General features: G+C 38.5%; 2 protein-coding genes across 6 annotated transcripts in view; one reads left to right on the top strand and one right to left on the bottom strand.

Moving 5' to 3' along the window:
* The window catches only part of LOC127006273 (uncharacterized), a 31,368-nt gene extending 27,067 nt beyond the window's left edge, over positions 1 to 4,301 (top strand). For all 5 annotated transcript variants that reach the window (XM_050875922.1, XM_050875924.1, XM_050875923.1 and 2 more), the window contains one exon: positions 268 to 4,301. In XM_050875922.1, the coding sequence (XP_050731879.1) occupies positions 268 to 1,818 (1,551 nt within the window). In that variant the 3' untranslated portion in view covers positions 1,819 to 4,301. The remainder of the gene's footprint in view (positions 1 to 267) is intronic.
* On the bottom strand, positions 1,833 to 13,268 carry LOC127006274 (tuftelin-interacting protein 11-like). Its single transcript, XM_050875926.1, has 4 exons — positions 12,885 to 13,268; positions 11,528 to 11,668; positions 9,106 to 9,311; positions 1,833 to 7,105 (listed from the first exon to the last, which is right to left on the bottom strand). Exons 2-4 carry the CDS (start codon positions 11,663 to 11,665, stop codon positions 4,894 to 4,896), a joined length of 2,556 nt encoding a protein of 851 aa, XP_050731883.1. The 5' UTR covers positions 11,666 to 11,668; positions 12,885 to 13,268; the 3' UTR covers positions 1,833 to 4,893.
* Positions 13,269 to 16,086: the final 2,818 nt, after the last annotated feature.

Here is a 16,086-nt window from a genome sequence, read left to right as displayed (position 1 = left end):
TACTTTACATATTGACAGACTGTGCTTTATTCCCTGAATAGGTAACATGATGCACTTCCTTGATGTAAAGTATATCTTTATGTCGATGCATCATCATTAGATATTTTGATGCATCCTAAGAGAGTCATGCTTCATAAATAAGTCTTACTCATATATATATATATATATATATATATATATATATATATATATATATATATATATATATATATATATATATATATATATTTAATCAGTTTTGTGACCAAAATACTTTTATTCCCCCAGGAATCTTTGGCATCAATTGGACAGGTGGTGAACCATGTGGGATCTGAAGGCACATCTCCTGGTACAGAGGCCAGTGATGCTCCACATAACTCTCTTCTGTCTGAGCTGGACACCTCTTATCGCATTCTTATAGAAAAATATGAAGCTCTGTTAGAAGCTAGAGAACAACAGCAGCAGCAGCAGCAGCAGGAAAGTGTGGTTCATCCTGGACTCGATGGTATGTCAGGACCGATGAGTATTTCAATGACAAACCCAACATCTCAAAACACAACCCTGCCTTCCAAGTGTCAGCGATGTAGCACCTGTACTTGTGATATTGAGCCCAGTGTTATTAATAATCCCAAAGGAAGCATGCTAGATTTATCAGAAGTGGATACTACTTCTTCTGGTTTCTCAGAAGGTGAGAGTCATCTCATTAGTAAAAGTACTCAGACAAGAGAAGAGCTGTTAGTGTCACAAGCTGATATTTTGGATGACTTGACTCCAACCATCCATAGTAAATGCCTTGACCTCAGCTCCCCAGTCAATCCATGTGACAGGAGATTCCAGTCCACTCCAGAATATAAGAAGCTCTTTCAAGAAATCTTTACTGTCTTAAAGAAAACTGTTGATGAGAAGGATACACAGTCTCAGCCCCCCAAGCCATGCAAGGCATCACAAAAAACAGATATTTCCACTGAAAAGATAGTTTCTGTTCCTACTCCTTTAAGAGTTAAGGAACATAACAATATCAAATTGGATGGACAGTCTGTGATATTTCCAGTAGAGGAGGAGACTGAGAATAGGGAATCTCTTCAGTCTGAAGGAAAAAATGACACAAACCAGGATAACCCAAATGTTGGCAGTAAATCATTTGAAGAAAAGGAAGTGATTATTTTATCTGAGCACAATGACACAGTTTCTAGAGAGTACCCAAATTCAAAGGAAAGAATAGAGAAACAGATAACAAGTACCTCTGACAGTGAACAGAACAGTGCGGATATCAGACCACTTCGCCCAGATACTTTGGATCTTAGCTCTGGGGGTGGTTCAAGACCATCAAGTAGACAGAGACGCCGGCGAAGACAGCAACAAATTACACAGTTGAATCCTTGTCTTCAACAACAGCAGCCCCAGCCTGCAGACAACAGCCAAAATGCACATCACTCTTATCATGAAAGACAGCAGCATCACAGTCATCAGAGATACCAAAAAAGGGACAGAGATGGCCTTCACCATCACAACTATCACAACCATAGACAACAAGATGATTTTCCTGACACACATTCCCAAGATGGAGCCCCAGCAGAGGTTAGTAAAACCAGAGTGGTTTATAACTCATCACGGAGTGGAGGGCGCTGTGAACATCATAGGTCACGAAAGCACCACAGATCACAGCAGGAAAATGCAGAACAGAGACATTCAGGATCAGACACAGAGTTAAAAAGAAAGCCAGTAACAAAAATCAACTATCCATCTGTTGAAGTAGCCAGGCTAAGGAAATTAGAGATGACATATGCAGAAGTTCTCAAAAATTCTATGAACAGATCTTTTTATGACAGAAGATATTAAGTCCAGTGTTCTCCAATGATAAATCTTTATTGAAATGGAAAAATATATCATAAGGTAATGCAGAAATAGCTTACCCATAAAAAAAATCTTCCTATGTACATAGTAAGATCCATATGTACAGACTCAAGTCACTGCATCTTCATCATATATCTTTTTTTCTCTTCTTTCTCTCTTTTATAGAGTGCCAAGTATAATATAGTTGAGTGAAGCTCATTGTTTCTGTATGGACTTTTACCAGCGTTAATGGTGAACTAAAACAGGACAATAATTATAGAAAAATTTCCTTTGAACAGTTTTTGAATTGTCAAATGATTGTTGTTACAGTTTAACCCGGTAGCAGCGGGGATCGTGTTTCTTAATGGTCCCTCCAAGCGAGAAAAATGAGAAAAGATCACCCCTTACACAAACCATTTCATAATATATTTCAAAGCATTTGTGATCAGATTATGTATCATCTATTTTGGGGGGTTTATATCATGGCACAAATTTGTCCCATCGCTGCTACATGGTAAAGCCACAAATTTGTCCCATCGCTGCTACATGGTAAAGCCACAAATTTGTCCCATCGCTGCTACACGGTAAAGCCACAAATTTGTCCCATCGCTGCTACCGGGTTAAGAAGCATGGTCGTACAATGATCATTAGCTCATTTTGTTTATTCATTCAGAGATTAAAGATTATATTCCTCAATCAATCAGAGAATTCAAGGTGTCTTCTTTCACTTTTATAGCACCTGTTCACCCAGTAAAGTATAAGGATGGACACGAGATGAGGAGTTATGTTGTGACCACACCATGCAGTAGAATCAGGTTGGTGAAAACACTCCAAGAAATGCTGAATCTATTGTGAGCTTCAATATCAACTGCAGTAGGCTATGTTTGGGCATATATTGCCTTATACCCTTTATTGAAACAAGTCCATTCCCACCCTTCAAAGAGCAATACTGAAATGCTCTAAGAAAATAATAACATGTATATGCCAAATTCTTATGCAAACAACATTTGGTCAGTGAATATTAAACAGATGTGGTATCATGTTTTCTCTAGCAGACAGGTGCCAACTTTAACTTAACTGACCTCTACGGAACAGGTTAAATATTCATTACCCTGTAAATCTGTCTACTTATAGCCATTGTTTGTCAGTTTAAGTTAGCTTATGTGTGCTTAGGGCCAGGATTATCTTTTACTATTTTGTATCTGTTCAAATGCAAGTTTTAAGTACAATAATTATGCTTTGAAGTGACTAGCATTCAAATTGATAATTGAAAAGACTAGTTTTGCAACTCCGTTTCACATAATTTTTCATTTACATTTTATAATTATGTTGCAACAATTGAATATTTAATGCATGTGGCTAACAACACTTTGAAAATATTTTTTTTTTATAGCCATTCATATCAAATGACATTTGTAAATTGATTTCACATGACTGGAAAAATAAATTAATTTTCGCTTCACAAAATTATACTTGAACTGTACATTTAAAGAAAAGAAGCATGTTTTCTGATGACCTTTGCCAAACTTTCATTCTGCTGTATTTTAACCCGTGTACCTCAGTACGTCTATGTCCAAACATGTTTAGTGTCACTGGGTTGGTACAGGTATTGTCCAATTCGCATGACCACAAATTGGAGTAAATTGGAGGCCGTGGCGACTTGTGGCAACAACCCTTACATGATCCAGATCTAAAATCTGGTCAGTTTAGTTTACCCTCTCAGTCTCTCTCACCCCTGGTGTGTGTAATGGTAAAGATGGCTAATAATGTACTGTACAACAGACTTGGTCATCAGTTCTTTCCTGCTCTTGAGCATCAGGGCTGGATGCCAGCAGTCACAAATAATTTACTTTGCAATCCAAACCATCCAGGAACAATCCAACACTCATATATTAGTGAAAAAAATAGCAGCTGTATGGTTATGAGAGGAACACATTAATGTACATTCCATGCTGTTGTGCTAGTCTCATAATTGGTTCACATTTACCCATTTCTCAGCCACTTATAGCATCAAGTTAACTGAAGTCGATGGGTCAATGAAACAATTTTTTTTTAAGGTTAAATGATTACCAGACAAAAGTAATCGGATCCCTGTGCCTCTGACAGACCCGCGGGATTCGGGTCCAGTAATCAGGTCCCGCCCAGCCCTACTTGAAACTATACAGTTGGTCATTCTAGTCTAATCAACCTACATATATACAGTATTGCTTAGATATTATTGTATGTTAATTTCCATTTAATACCTTTGTCAAGTGCAATATTATTTTAATGATCATTATGAATAGATAGGGCCAAGAATTTAAAATCCTAAGTTTTTTTTCTGTATTCAGCACATGCATATTAGGCAACTACATTTGCTTCATTAAATACTGTGTATGCACACATGTAGTAGCCACCATTATTGGTTATATTAAAAAATGCAGCTTATCCAATGCTTATGTAATTATGCATATGGAAAACTCTTAAAATAAAGACCTTCCCAAATATAATGTTCTGCTTGTAATTTTACAACAAAAGTATGTTTAACCCGTAAAACGTTGGTAAATATGACACCTTGCGATTTTGTCAGTGCCAGCGACATCTTGGATTTTTTTCTTGACGAAAACAGTCTTAAATGATGTGAAAGTAATGGAAATGCCAGTCATTGCACCCAGAACTGATTGGAAGTGGTATTATGGAGCACAAGATATTCCACCCTAAAGTTAGCGGCTTAGCGAATCCTTATGTATGTAGTTTTTTCGCTTTCTCTTTTTCTCACACTTCGAGCAAAGAGTTGGGGACATGCATGTCATTGGTACTGTGTTGAGTGAAAAACAACATGTCATATTTTAACTTCAAGAAATTATACGGTCACAAAAAAAGCCCTTTCTCGTGTGATTGCTTATGTGTAAGCTGTGTGGATGGAGAATGTGTGTGTGTGTTTTAATAACCTCCAATCCTAAAATTTCTAATTGCTCTGTTTTAGATTGACAGAAATCATTCTCAATATTCTGATATTTCATGTCACCTTCATATTACAATAAAATTGTTTCATTACATAAATGGGTGCACTTTATTAAAAATAACAACTATTCTGTACATTTAGGCATCATCAAGCAAGGTTGTTAGGCTCTTTGGCATCCACCCTCTTTCAGTTTGTACATAAATTATATTCTTATTGAAGGAAACATTGAGTTTCCCACAACGGTAAACTGGTCGACCTTCATGCTTGCGATCTGGCAGGGGCACAAACACAATGCCACGTTCTTGACATCTGCGCTCCACCACCTCCCTCATACTCAAGGTATCTCGTCGTGCACTGCTTATGATGTCAGCCCAATCCCTGGAACGCTGTTGAGGAGGAGAGCCTAATGGTGGAGGAGGAGGAGGTTCATTTAACTTGTCAAGTCCTGCCAGAAGAAGATTAAACTGGTCTGATGCACCAAGTTGATAACTGAGAGCACGACTGCACACCCCCAGGGCCTGCTGAAACTTCTGTCGTACCTGGAGGTGATTAGCCAGACTTTTGGGAATAAGATCCCGCCAGCCTTTGTACCAAGCTATCACTTCTTGATGAGGTGGGTTGGTGGACAACCAGTTACCCAGGGCTTGGTACCACTGAGGAAAGAAACAGCGGTCCATGATATCCAGTGATATTTGAGGAGGCAACAGGTCATCCCAATCCAGAAACCAGTGCCAAGGATCCAGGTTTTGGTTGTGAGGAGTGATTGGCATTTCCAAAAGTGCAGATTCTAATTTAGGTTGGATATTAGTCTGTAGTAAAGTGGTCATTGAGATATCACTGAACACTCTCTTCCATGGCTGCAGGACCATCTTGGCTGAGCGGTCATTAGGATGCCAATGAACGAGAGCAGCTGAGAGTTTTTGACGAATGACCGGGTATACAGACTGGAGGTTGTCCACCAAAAGTGGCAGCCAGGGGTGAAGCCAAGTGTGGATAGGCACAGTATCTTGCAATGGGTTCCAGTTCTGCACAGCTCTGGTGATGCGGGGAAGGATCACGTGCTGCAAAAGATGGGCCTGGATCCACATAGGCACCAGTGGAAAATTCCATGCCTCAAGGACAGCCAGGAGTGGTGTACAGTCCCGAGGTTCCCATGGTCCCATGATGGCTGACCTTACTGCAGCTGCCCATGTCTCCCACACCAAGTGGTGATAGGGGTCTAATGGTACACTGCCGTCTGGTTGTTGTTGTTGTTGCTGCTGTTGGCTATCTACAACTTCCACTAATTTTTGCCATGTTGCAAACACTTCCTTGTGAGCTGCTGGTTGTGCTAAAGGATTCCATGTTCTGAGCAATTCTTTCAAGAGAGGTGTTATGTATGTAGGAGCCAGATATGGAATTTCAAATGTATTATATATCTTCTGATAATTAGATTTAAGTTCACTAAAAATGCTTGTGGCTTCACTTAAAGTTAACGTCTGTTCTTTATGACATGATTCCAGGCTCCCTACCAGAGCCAGGGCTTGATCAAGGCTATCCAATTCTTTTTTCTCTCTCTCTACTAATGTCTCATATTTTTCCCTTTCATGTTTCAGGTGGACAACTCTGTCACTCTCTCGATCCATTGTTCGAGCATTCCGAATAATGTCATCTTCACATTTCTCTAACAAAATCTGGAGATTGTGTAACAGCTCAGGGAGATCAAAATATTCATATTTTTTCTTTTTGTCTTCTTCATATTCATCTACAAAATTTTTCTGTCCAGCAATGGCATGATAACTGCTTAAAACTCTTGTTTCTGGCCCAGTCATGTCAATAACTTTGGTTTTTGTAATGTGGCTGTCATCAGTTGGTTTAAGCTTCTTTGTCCTGCCTTCTTGTATAACTTCTTCAGCACTTTTGTAAATGTACTTAATCTTCTTTTTGCTTCCAGTTTTCTTCCATTGCTGCAGGAGGTCTTTGAATTTCTCTTTATCTTCTTCATCAGAGTCATTAACTGGAAAATCCTTCAGTGATCTCTCTGACCGTTCTGATCCATAGTACCCAATGGCTCCTTTACCCTTCCTTTTGTTAGCTTCTACTGGGGTTGAAATGCCCTGCAGATTCTTCCCCAAACCTTTGCCTTCCTCAAAACCCATTTTTTTTAGAAGTTTGCTGCCAATACCAGAGGTATACTTTTCCCAGTCTCCCAGACCACTACCAAGAAGACTTGATCCACTACCGCCTCTTCCTGCTCGCCTTATTCCAGCAATTTCCTGCCTTTTTGATGATAAAGTGTAAGATGACTGACTGGAAGACTGTTTACCTCCAAAGGATGATGGAAGTTGTCCAGAGGTTCCCTCTTCATCACTGTAAGAATAAAGAAGAATAAAAAGAAATTAGATGACTTTGCACCTACTTTTTAACCCTTAACTCATGCAGTAATTAGTACATACTTATACATTTGCACTTTTAAACAATTATGCTTGTTTATTTTTCTACAATTAATTTCTCCAGGAGTATAAAGTTTTTGGGAACTCATGACTGCAATGTTCTACATATACAGTTCTTCTTTTCTGGTTATAGACCTGAGAGGTGTCTTGATAGCTCTTCAAGCTTTTTCTATTTCAATTTCTGCAACATTCCTGGTCTTCGTTTTAATTTCCATTATGTGGAACACCATCTCTCCTCCTCTAAACATCACCTTCTCTTCCTCACCCAAACCCAGGTCTCAAAGGCTACTGACAGTAAATTCTACTCTGTTCCTCCTACTATCTCTATCCTAACTTTCAATCTAAAGCTGGATGTTGTGTCTACGTATGCAATGACATCACTTGCTCTCGTGCCCACGACCTTGATTCTTCAGAATTTTTCACCATCTGGCTAAGACTTCATTGTCATCATATTACTAAGTACATCTGTGCTGTTTATCTCTCACCTAACTCTACCAACTATGTAAATTTTTTTAATGATTTGAATTCCAAAAAGGAGTACATCTTGACTCACTCTTCTTTTGCTGAAATCTCCACCTTAGGAGATTTCAATGTTCACTTATAAAAATTTTCAGTTTCAATGCGCATAGCCTAAGAAACAAGTTTGATGAATTGAGATGTCTTGTTTCAATAGAAAATTTTGATGTAATTGCTGTAACCGAAAGTTATTGATACTACAAATATTGATTTAAGTTCAGAATAAAACATAGATGGCTACACTCTTCAACAAAGATCGTGTTGACTGCAGGTGGTGATGTCGCCCTTTACGTCAAAAGCTATTTGTAACCCACTGACAGAACACCAGTAACAGTGAACATTTGTGCGTGTGAGTAAATATAGTAAAAATCAATCTAAATATATCCATAACCTACAGGCCTCCGGGGCAATCATTCGAAGATGATGTTGAAATGTAGTGTTTTAAGGTAGTCACTTAATAACAGCAACTCACTGATATTAGGAGACTTTAATCTCCCTCATATTGACTGGGCATCACTGTTGGATACAGAGGGCGAGTCACATAGAATGATCAAATTTTTAGAGGATAATTACCTAAGTCAAATGTTTACTGAGCCCACTCAACAAAATAACATACTAAAGTCTGTCCAAATTTTGATTAAAAAATATTCGTAATTTAATTGTATGACGGCACTCTACTTTAACAATCAATGACATCACCTAAGAAACAAAGTACAATAATAATACTGCCAGTTTTCAAGGGAGAACGGGGCCTTCAAAACAAGCAATATAGCATTGCAGGCAATAGTAGGCTATCTATAAAGTAATGCACACTTTCCGTCATTATTTCCTACATAGCTCATTCACATAGGCATACCAAATATAATCACATAAAAAATATATTCTACAGTAACTTCATACAGGTGGGAATCATTGTATTAAGGAATAAGTTTTGTATCCTTGGTTTAGAGGGACGGGTGCGTACGCTCGGCAACAATGACGGAAAGTGTTACTATAGATAGCCTACTATCGATTCAATGCTACTTGTTTTGAAACCAGATCCTTGAAAACTGGCAGTATTATTATTGTACTTTGTTTCTTAGGTGATGTCATATGAGAATGGCACAAAGTTGTGTGACAGCCTAGGAGCCACACTGACCCATAAAACCCTATGCAAACTTAAAAATTGTGGCAGAAAAAGACAGACAAAAAAAATCTAAATCTGTATGTTCGGCGTATACCGCGCAGGGGTAACTTTCTGCCCTTTTTAAATGAAAAAGGTGCACGTTATATGCCGCAAAATAAGGTATATACCCCTGCTTTCTGCCTTATCCTCTTATGGTATCATAATAGGTACATGTAAAATGCAAGGCTTCCTTTCAACAAGTTATGGCAGGCAAGCAATGCTAAAAAAACAATTACCTTGAATCAGCAGCTCCACCAGCCCCAAACATTGGTCGAGTGGACGGTTCAGAATCAGAGTCATTTTCTGACCCATCACCTTTTTCTTTAGATTCATTTTTCTTGCCAGCCTGTTGTATGCCACCAGATACAAAATTGAGTCCTCCATGTAAAACACTGAACCGTGATTGAAGAGGGATATTGCCTCCTGAATCACCCGGCCCATCCTGAAAATTATAACATTTATCACAAAACAAAACCAGTCAAAACTTCTCCCAGTGATTAAAGAAACAGATAAAAATTCTTGAAGAATATCCAATTGGAGCATTCACAAACTTGAAAGATGCCAGATTTGCTTGCTGATTTAATTTTACACACACTTTGTATGATATAAAAGAAATCTTTGTCATAAATGTTATGAAATCAAATAATATAATATTAGGACCATTTTCTGTCACCATCATTAAGCAAAGAGCATGAAATATAGCAGAACAACCCATGTACGTATATATATATATATATATATATATATATATATATATATATATATATATATATATATATATATATATATATATATATATATATATATATATATATATATATCCCATGAACATTTGTATTTATAAAGCTTAAAAGTTCTGTTTTAGAAAGCCAAAGTATACTGTAAAATCTTCAAATATAAAAAAACAGCAAAGCAGAATCATGAAAATTTTGAATTGGATATATTTGATTACAAAATAAACTTAATGCCACCAAAGTCTAATGGACAACTAGTATATACAGTAAGGGTCCAATAATCTGGCGTCCTTTACTCCGGAAATCACGATGGTTCAAAATTTTCAGCCAAGTTAATTTTAGTATTTTTTGGTAACAAAAGAAATCCAAAAGTACTGAAACCATATCAAATTCTGAACACATGCCGACATTGAATCCCTCATTTCACAATGTGTTTACTCAATGGGGTATATTCATCCTTACCAGGTGTTGCCACCAACTACGTCTTTGTGCCCAAGAAGCTTGAACTATTCTTTCAATTACCATAAATTACCTGTGTAACAATTAGTCTTCAATAATAAGTGTTCATAAATATGTAGTTGGTCATACTCAGTTTTATTCACTGGTAAACATGAGAAAATAAATGACCAATGCAAGGTTCTCCTCATTAAAAATCTTTCTTGCATGAATCCCTGCAAAATCAAGCAAAATTGGACTTTTAGAAAAATTCTAATTACATTACAATATTTGCTGAGTACCAGCTTAGGGTGTACCAGTCTCGCCTTTGACAGAATTCATCAAAAACATTAGGGCGTCAAGCATCTTGACAGTAAGTATAGCATCCATTGTTTGATCTCCATGGGCAACACTGGCTTCCGCTTCCAGTATCAGCCCCCCTCTTGGTAGCAGCAGTCAGTTGAGGGTGGAGTGTGATGTTGGAAGCAGACCCAAACACCAGGCCTTCCTAGTGTTGGGGGAGGGGGGGAAGCAAGTTGCTTGACGCCCTAATGTTTTTTGATAAATTTCGTCAAAGGCGAGACACGCGCTAAGCAGATACGCAGCAAACAAAGTAATATAAATATAATTTTCTTAAAAGTCCGATTCTGCTTGGTTTTGCAGGGCCTTCATGCAAGAATGATTTTTAATGGGGTGAACCTTGCAATGGTCATTTATTTCTCTCATTTACCAATAAGTAAAACAATGAGAATGATCAACTATATTTTTATTAACAAAAGTATCACTTATTGTATTGAAGTGTCATTGTTACAAGTCCCAGAGAAACACGGGTAATTTAAGATAAATGACAGAATAGTTCAAGCTTCTTGGGCACAAAGACATAGTCGATGGTGACACCTGCTGGCTGGTAGCTCTGAACACACCCCAGTGGCTGTCCATTACCCTCCTGCCTCCTAAATTCTCTTGGTTTTAGCTGTATTCTTCCACCATAACGGCTCCCATTATATCACTGAGGTGGCACATTACAATCACCATTGCCAAAAAGAAAATGGCAAACATGGCATCACCTTCACCAACATGTTATCTGTTTGTTTATGTGTATCAGCTGAGTCCATTTCATAATTTTAATACCTGATTATTAAAAAGGAAGCAGTCATTAATGAATAATTTGTGATCTATGATATATTTAAGTCCTTTGAGTCAAAAAGAAAATGGCGGACACTTCGTGACTGCCGCTGATGGTGCAGACTTTGCTTACATGTAATGCAAGTCTTCAAAAAATTGTTGTAGTTTATCTCTTAGATGTGGAGCTTAAATGTGCCATACTAAGTGGGGTAAAAGTCTGGGGCAGGTACTGAATACTGGTGATTGGCGGACCAAGTGTGATGAACGTCCTGCTAACATGGAAAATCTGGAAGGTATATGACCCTTGTATTCCAGACTAACAGACTTTTACTGTATAGGGATTCTTAATCTACACCAAACTTACCTCCTCTCCTCCACTGTCCTGTGCCCACATCCCATAGATCTGCTGCTCTTTTGTTTGTCGCCTCCCTGGGCGATGTGAAAACTCATGTTCCAAATCATAGTCAGTAATTTCAAATTTCTCTACCTCATTGTCAGACATGTTCTGAAATAGAGGAAAAACATCATCTCTGCTGAGAAGACTAATAATCTAACTTAAATAGGGGTAGACATCAGGAATCTTCTGGATAGGGAAGCTAACAACAAAAGAAAAGGAGAAAAAGTGAGTTACCAAGTGTTATCAAAATCGGCATATAATTTTTGAAATATGAGTAGTAGTTTTACTTAAAACAATGTATACCACCATCAATATCAGAACTAAGGCCTCTGTTAAATTAGCTCTGATATGTACCATGGGTCCATATAATATTTGTGAAGCAATATATGAAAATGAATTTGTATTGCCCTACATCCATATTCAAGGACCTCCACAGGTAAAAGAGTACCAAAGAAATAAGCCAAGGTAAGACCTCCACAGGTAAAAGAGTACCAAAGAAATAAGCCAAGGTAAGACCTCCATGATGCAATAAATAAACATTTGCAATGACAGTAATACTCAAAATTCTTTATTTCATATAGAAAGGGTGCAGGATGAACTGCATGTTACTGCTTGTTTAATGACGAGATTTTCTATTCTCTTTTTTCTATTACTCTCTCGGTCCCACACGTCCTCTGCATGTATCGAAACACACTAGAAATTAATCACAACAAGGAGAGGGTATTCCCCGGCTGCCTGGGATTGAACCCGCGACCAGCGTGACGGGAGAGCCACTCCTTACCGAGTCGGCCAAAGAGGTACCCCACTGGCTAAGTGGGTTATGGGAGGCTCGTTCATCAGGCCGTCGCCGCACTACACTTGAAGGGCCAAGTTATGTTGGGAGGGCTAGGTTTCATTTTAACCCTTTATCACATTTATCAACACTCACACAAACCATTTCATAATATATATATATATATATATATATATATATATATATATATATATATATATATATATATATATATATATATATATATATATATATATATATATATATACACATATCAATGCATTTGTGATCAGTTTATGCATCATCTATTTTGGGGGGTTTATATCATGGCAAAAATTTGGCCTGTCGTTGCTACACAGTAGAGTCACAAATTTGGCCCGTCGCAGGTACCGGGTTAATATTAAACCCCTTGTTCCTAGTGATTTCCCTAATTTTTATTGGACCTCGTAATGTTGTTTACATATATGTTATTACTTATTAGAGTTCTGTCCTTATGACAAGCATTGCCTGTCTGTAAAGCGAGGGGAAGGCTATGGAAACCAGTAGACTTACGGTGCTATTATTGTTGTTACTGTTGAAGGACTGTGACGGGTGTGTTGTTGTTGTTGTTGTTTTAGGTCAGGTTTTAGGTTTTCGGTCACATGGGCCCCGGTGTCGTCCTGTGGGTCCTCACAGGCGCGTCAGCTGCCCCGTCTTCCTGAGGAGGCGCAGGTGAGGCGGATGACAGCTTCCTGCCCTGAGGGTGGGCGCCTGCCGCCGCCAGCAGCGTGGGCAGGTCAAAGGTGGGCAGCACGTCCAGGACGCGGAGGTGGTGTGGAGCAGCACCCGCTGGGGGTGGTGGCGGGGCAGGGCAGCAGCAGGTGGTCGGTGGTGTCCTGCACAGGGCGGCGCGGGTCGGGCCAGGCGGCGTTGTGTTGTTGTGGCCAGCCAGGCGGAGGCGCGAGCGTTGTGTTGTTGTGGCCAGCCAGGCGGAGGCGCGTCAGGCCACGTCTAGGACGCGGGACGTTTCCCTCACCCACGGCTGTGGGGAGGACTTGGCGCGGTACTGGCCCACGGAGGTGATGTGGAGGGTATTGATAAGCATGTTATCCCATGCGCGGAGTGGCAGGTGCGGGGGATGAGGCATTTAGCTGCGTAAGATGAGAGGAGGAGCGGCGTAATGTTTACCTCGGCTAGGGCCATCTTGGCTGCGGCGTCTTACCTGGATTTCTTACCTGGATGACCTTTCCCTACGAGCCATCCTTGAGTAAACCGTCAGGCAAAGAACCGTAAGGTCTCACCAACCAATGCGCCAGCCTATCCAAGCTTATCAGGCAACAGAACATAGTCCAATAAGATATAGGCTGAAAAGTGCATTAATGGACGTGTTTCCAGCTGTGGGAAGAGCCTAGAAATGCATTGTGCCACGTACCAATGATAACGTAGTGCACATATTATGTTATATAAATCGCTAGTTAACTGGATATTGGAGAGATATCTCAAATTCTTCTCGTCTCACGGGGAGAAGCCACCATTAGCTCGTGACGTCATCAGGCTGAAGCGGAGTGCAGCAGACGACAGTACCAGTGTTGTGACCATATTTACCTTGTTTTTATCAGCTATGGCCACTCCAGCTCCAAACTGCGCCTAACAGGTATGTCATAGGTGCTTCCAGATCACCTTAAGAGTGTTGGAAATGTGTTATATTATTGAAATGGGAGTGAAATCAACCTATTCGCCTCTGCTCTGTAGAAAATAGTTCAGTTCACGATTAAAAGTTAGTCCGAGGGGGAACTATAGAGAATAATCAAGGTTGAATTAATATTAGTATTATGGAAACTTACCTAGCCTAGCCTAGAGCAAACAATGGCTCTCGAACGACAGAGAGAGAGAATCAACGCCTGAAGATGAGTAAGAAGAAAACGAATGCAGACCAATATTTTATACTCAGAGGACATGACAGTAGAGAGAATAGTTGAGTTCACGATGAAAAGTTAGTCCGAGGGGAGACTAAAGACAATTACTGCAGGATTCACTAGTTTTTCGTGCTTTTTTGCTCAGGAAACTGAGTACGCTACATAAAACCCGAACTTCATATTACAATTTTAACCTTCATATGTTTTTTTCCTCATTAATCTCGGATTCTAATAATTTCTTATGCTCAAAAATATACTATCATTAGTTTTTCGTCCTTTTTTAAACTCTGAAACTAAGTACGCTACATAAAACCCGAAGTTCATATTACAATTTTAACCTTCATATGTTTTTTTCCTCATTAATTTTTGCTACTAATGATTTCTTATGCTCAATAATGTATTATCATTAGTTTTTCGTGCTTTTTAAGCTCTGATACCTAGTACGCTACATAAAAACCGACCTTCAGATTTCAATTTTAACCTTCATATGTTTTTTTACTCATTAATCTCTGCTTTTAATTGTTTCTTATGATTAAAAATATACTATCATTAATTTTTCGTCCTTTTTTAAGCGCTGAAACTAAGTACGCTACATAAAAACCGAATTTCATATTAATATTTCTTCCTTTATATGCCATTTTACTTATTGATATCTGCTTCTAATAATTCCCACTGCTCAAAAATATATTATCATTGGTTTTCACTTTTTTTAAGCTCTGAAACTGAGTACGCTACATGAAAAACCGAACTTCTTATTATTTTAGCCTTCATATGCCATTTTCCTCATTAATTTTTGCTTCTAATAATTTTCACTGCTAAAAAGTATATTACCAATAGTTTTTAGTTCTTTTTTAAGCTCTGAAACTGAGTACGCTACTTAAAAAACAGATTTCATATTACAATTTTAACCTTCATATGCCATTTGCCTCATCCCTAGAACAGTAACGCTGGGTCCGGGCGGACCCACGCTGTCTTTACTTTTTAATATTCGAGCTCCATTTTCTTCATAAATAGAGAAATTCTTTCAGAATACAAACTTTTATGCAAATATACATGTTACATGTATGCATGTGACTTTATAAATATAAAACATCCTAAATTAGAGGTAGAATAAAAAAAACATAAGAACATAAGAACATAGGAGTCTGCAGGAGGCCGGTAGGCCTGTACGAGGCAGCTCCTTTGAACCTCAGCTCCCGTGAATCTAACGCCACCTAATATCGCTGTCCATGAATTTATCTAATCTATTTTTGAATGTGACAATTGTATTGGCACTCACCACATGACTGCTAAGCCTATTCCTGGTCGTGTTCATGTGTTCCAGGCACATCACTTTTTTGATGCTAGGGACTTGCCATCGTTCTTCATGAAGGCCATCCATCCAAGAAAAAGGAATTTTACTTAGAATTGCTTTTCGTGTCAGAGGTGTCTCAAATATGTATTATATGCGTTACCGTTTATTTTTTACTTTTTATTTTATTTTTTAACTCACAAAAAATGAGTGTGCGTAAAAACTTTGATTTAAATACTGTGATTGTATGCTGGAATATGCATTTTTAGAGATTTGTAGCTCTGGAGGTCAAGAAATATGATATTTGTATTTTTTTTCAATATTGTCTTCAGCGGGTCCTGCCAGACACACGTTACTCTCTGTGTTAGTCAAATTAAGCGTTACAGTTCTAGGGTTAAGCTCTGAAACTGAGTACGCTACAGAAAAATCGAATAGCATATTAAATATTTTTTCATATGCCATTTTCCTTATTAATTTCGGTTTCTAATAATTTCCACTGCTCAAAAATATATTATCATTAGTTAGTCGTCCTTTCTTAAGCTCTGAAACAGAGAACGCTACATAAAAT

This window comes from Eriocheir sinensis, chromosome 32 (assembly GCF_024679095.1).
Source record: "Eriocheir sinensis breed Jianghai 21 chromosome 32, ASM2467909v1, whole genome shotgun sequence".
Taxonomy (NCBI): Eukaryota; Metazoa; Arthropoda; class Malacostraca; order Decapoda; family Varunidae; genus Eriocheir; species Eriocheir sinensis.
This window is presented reverse-complemented; position numbering and strand designations above follow the sequence as displayed.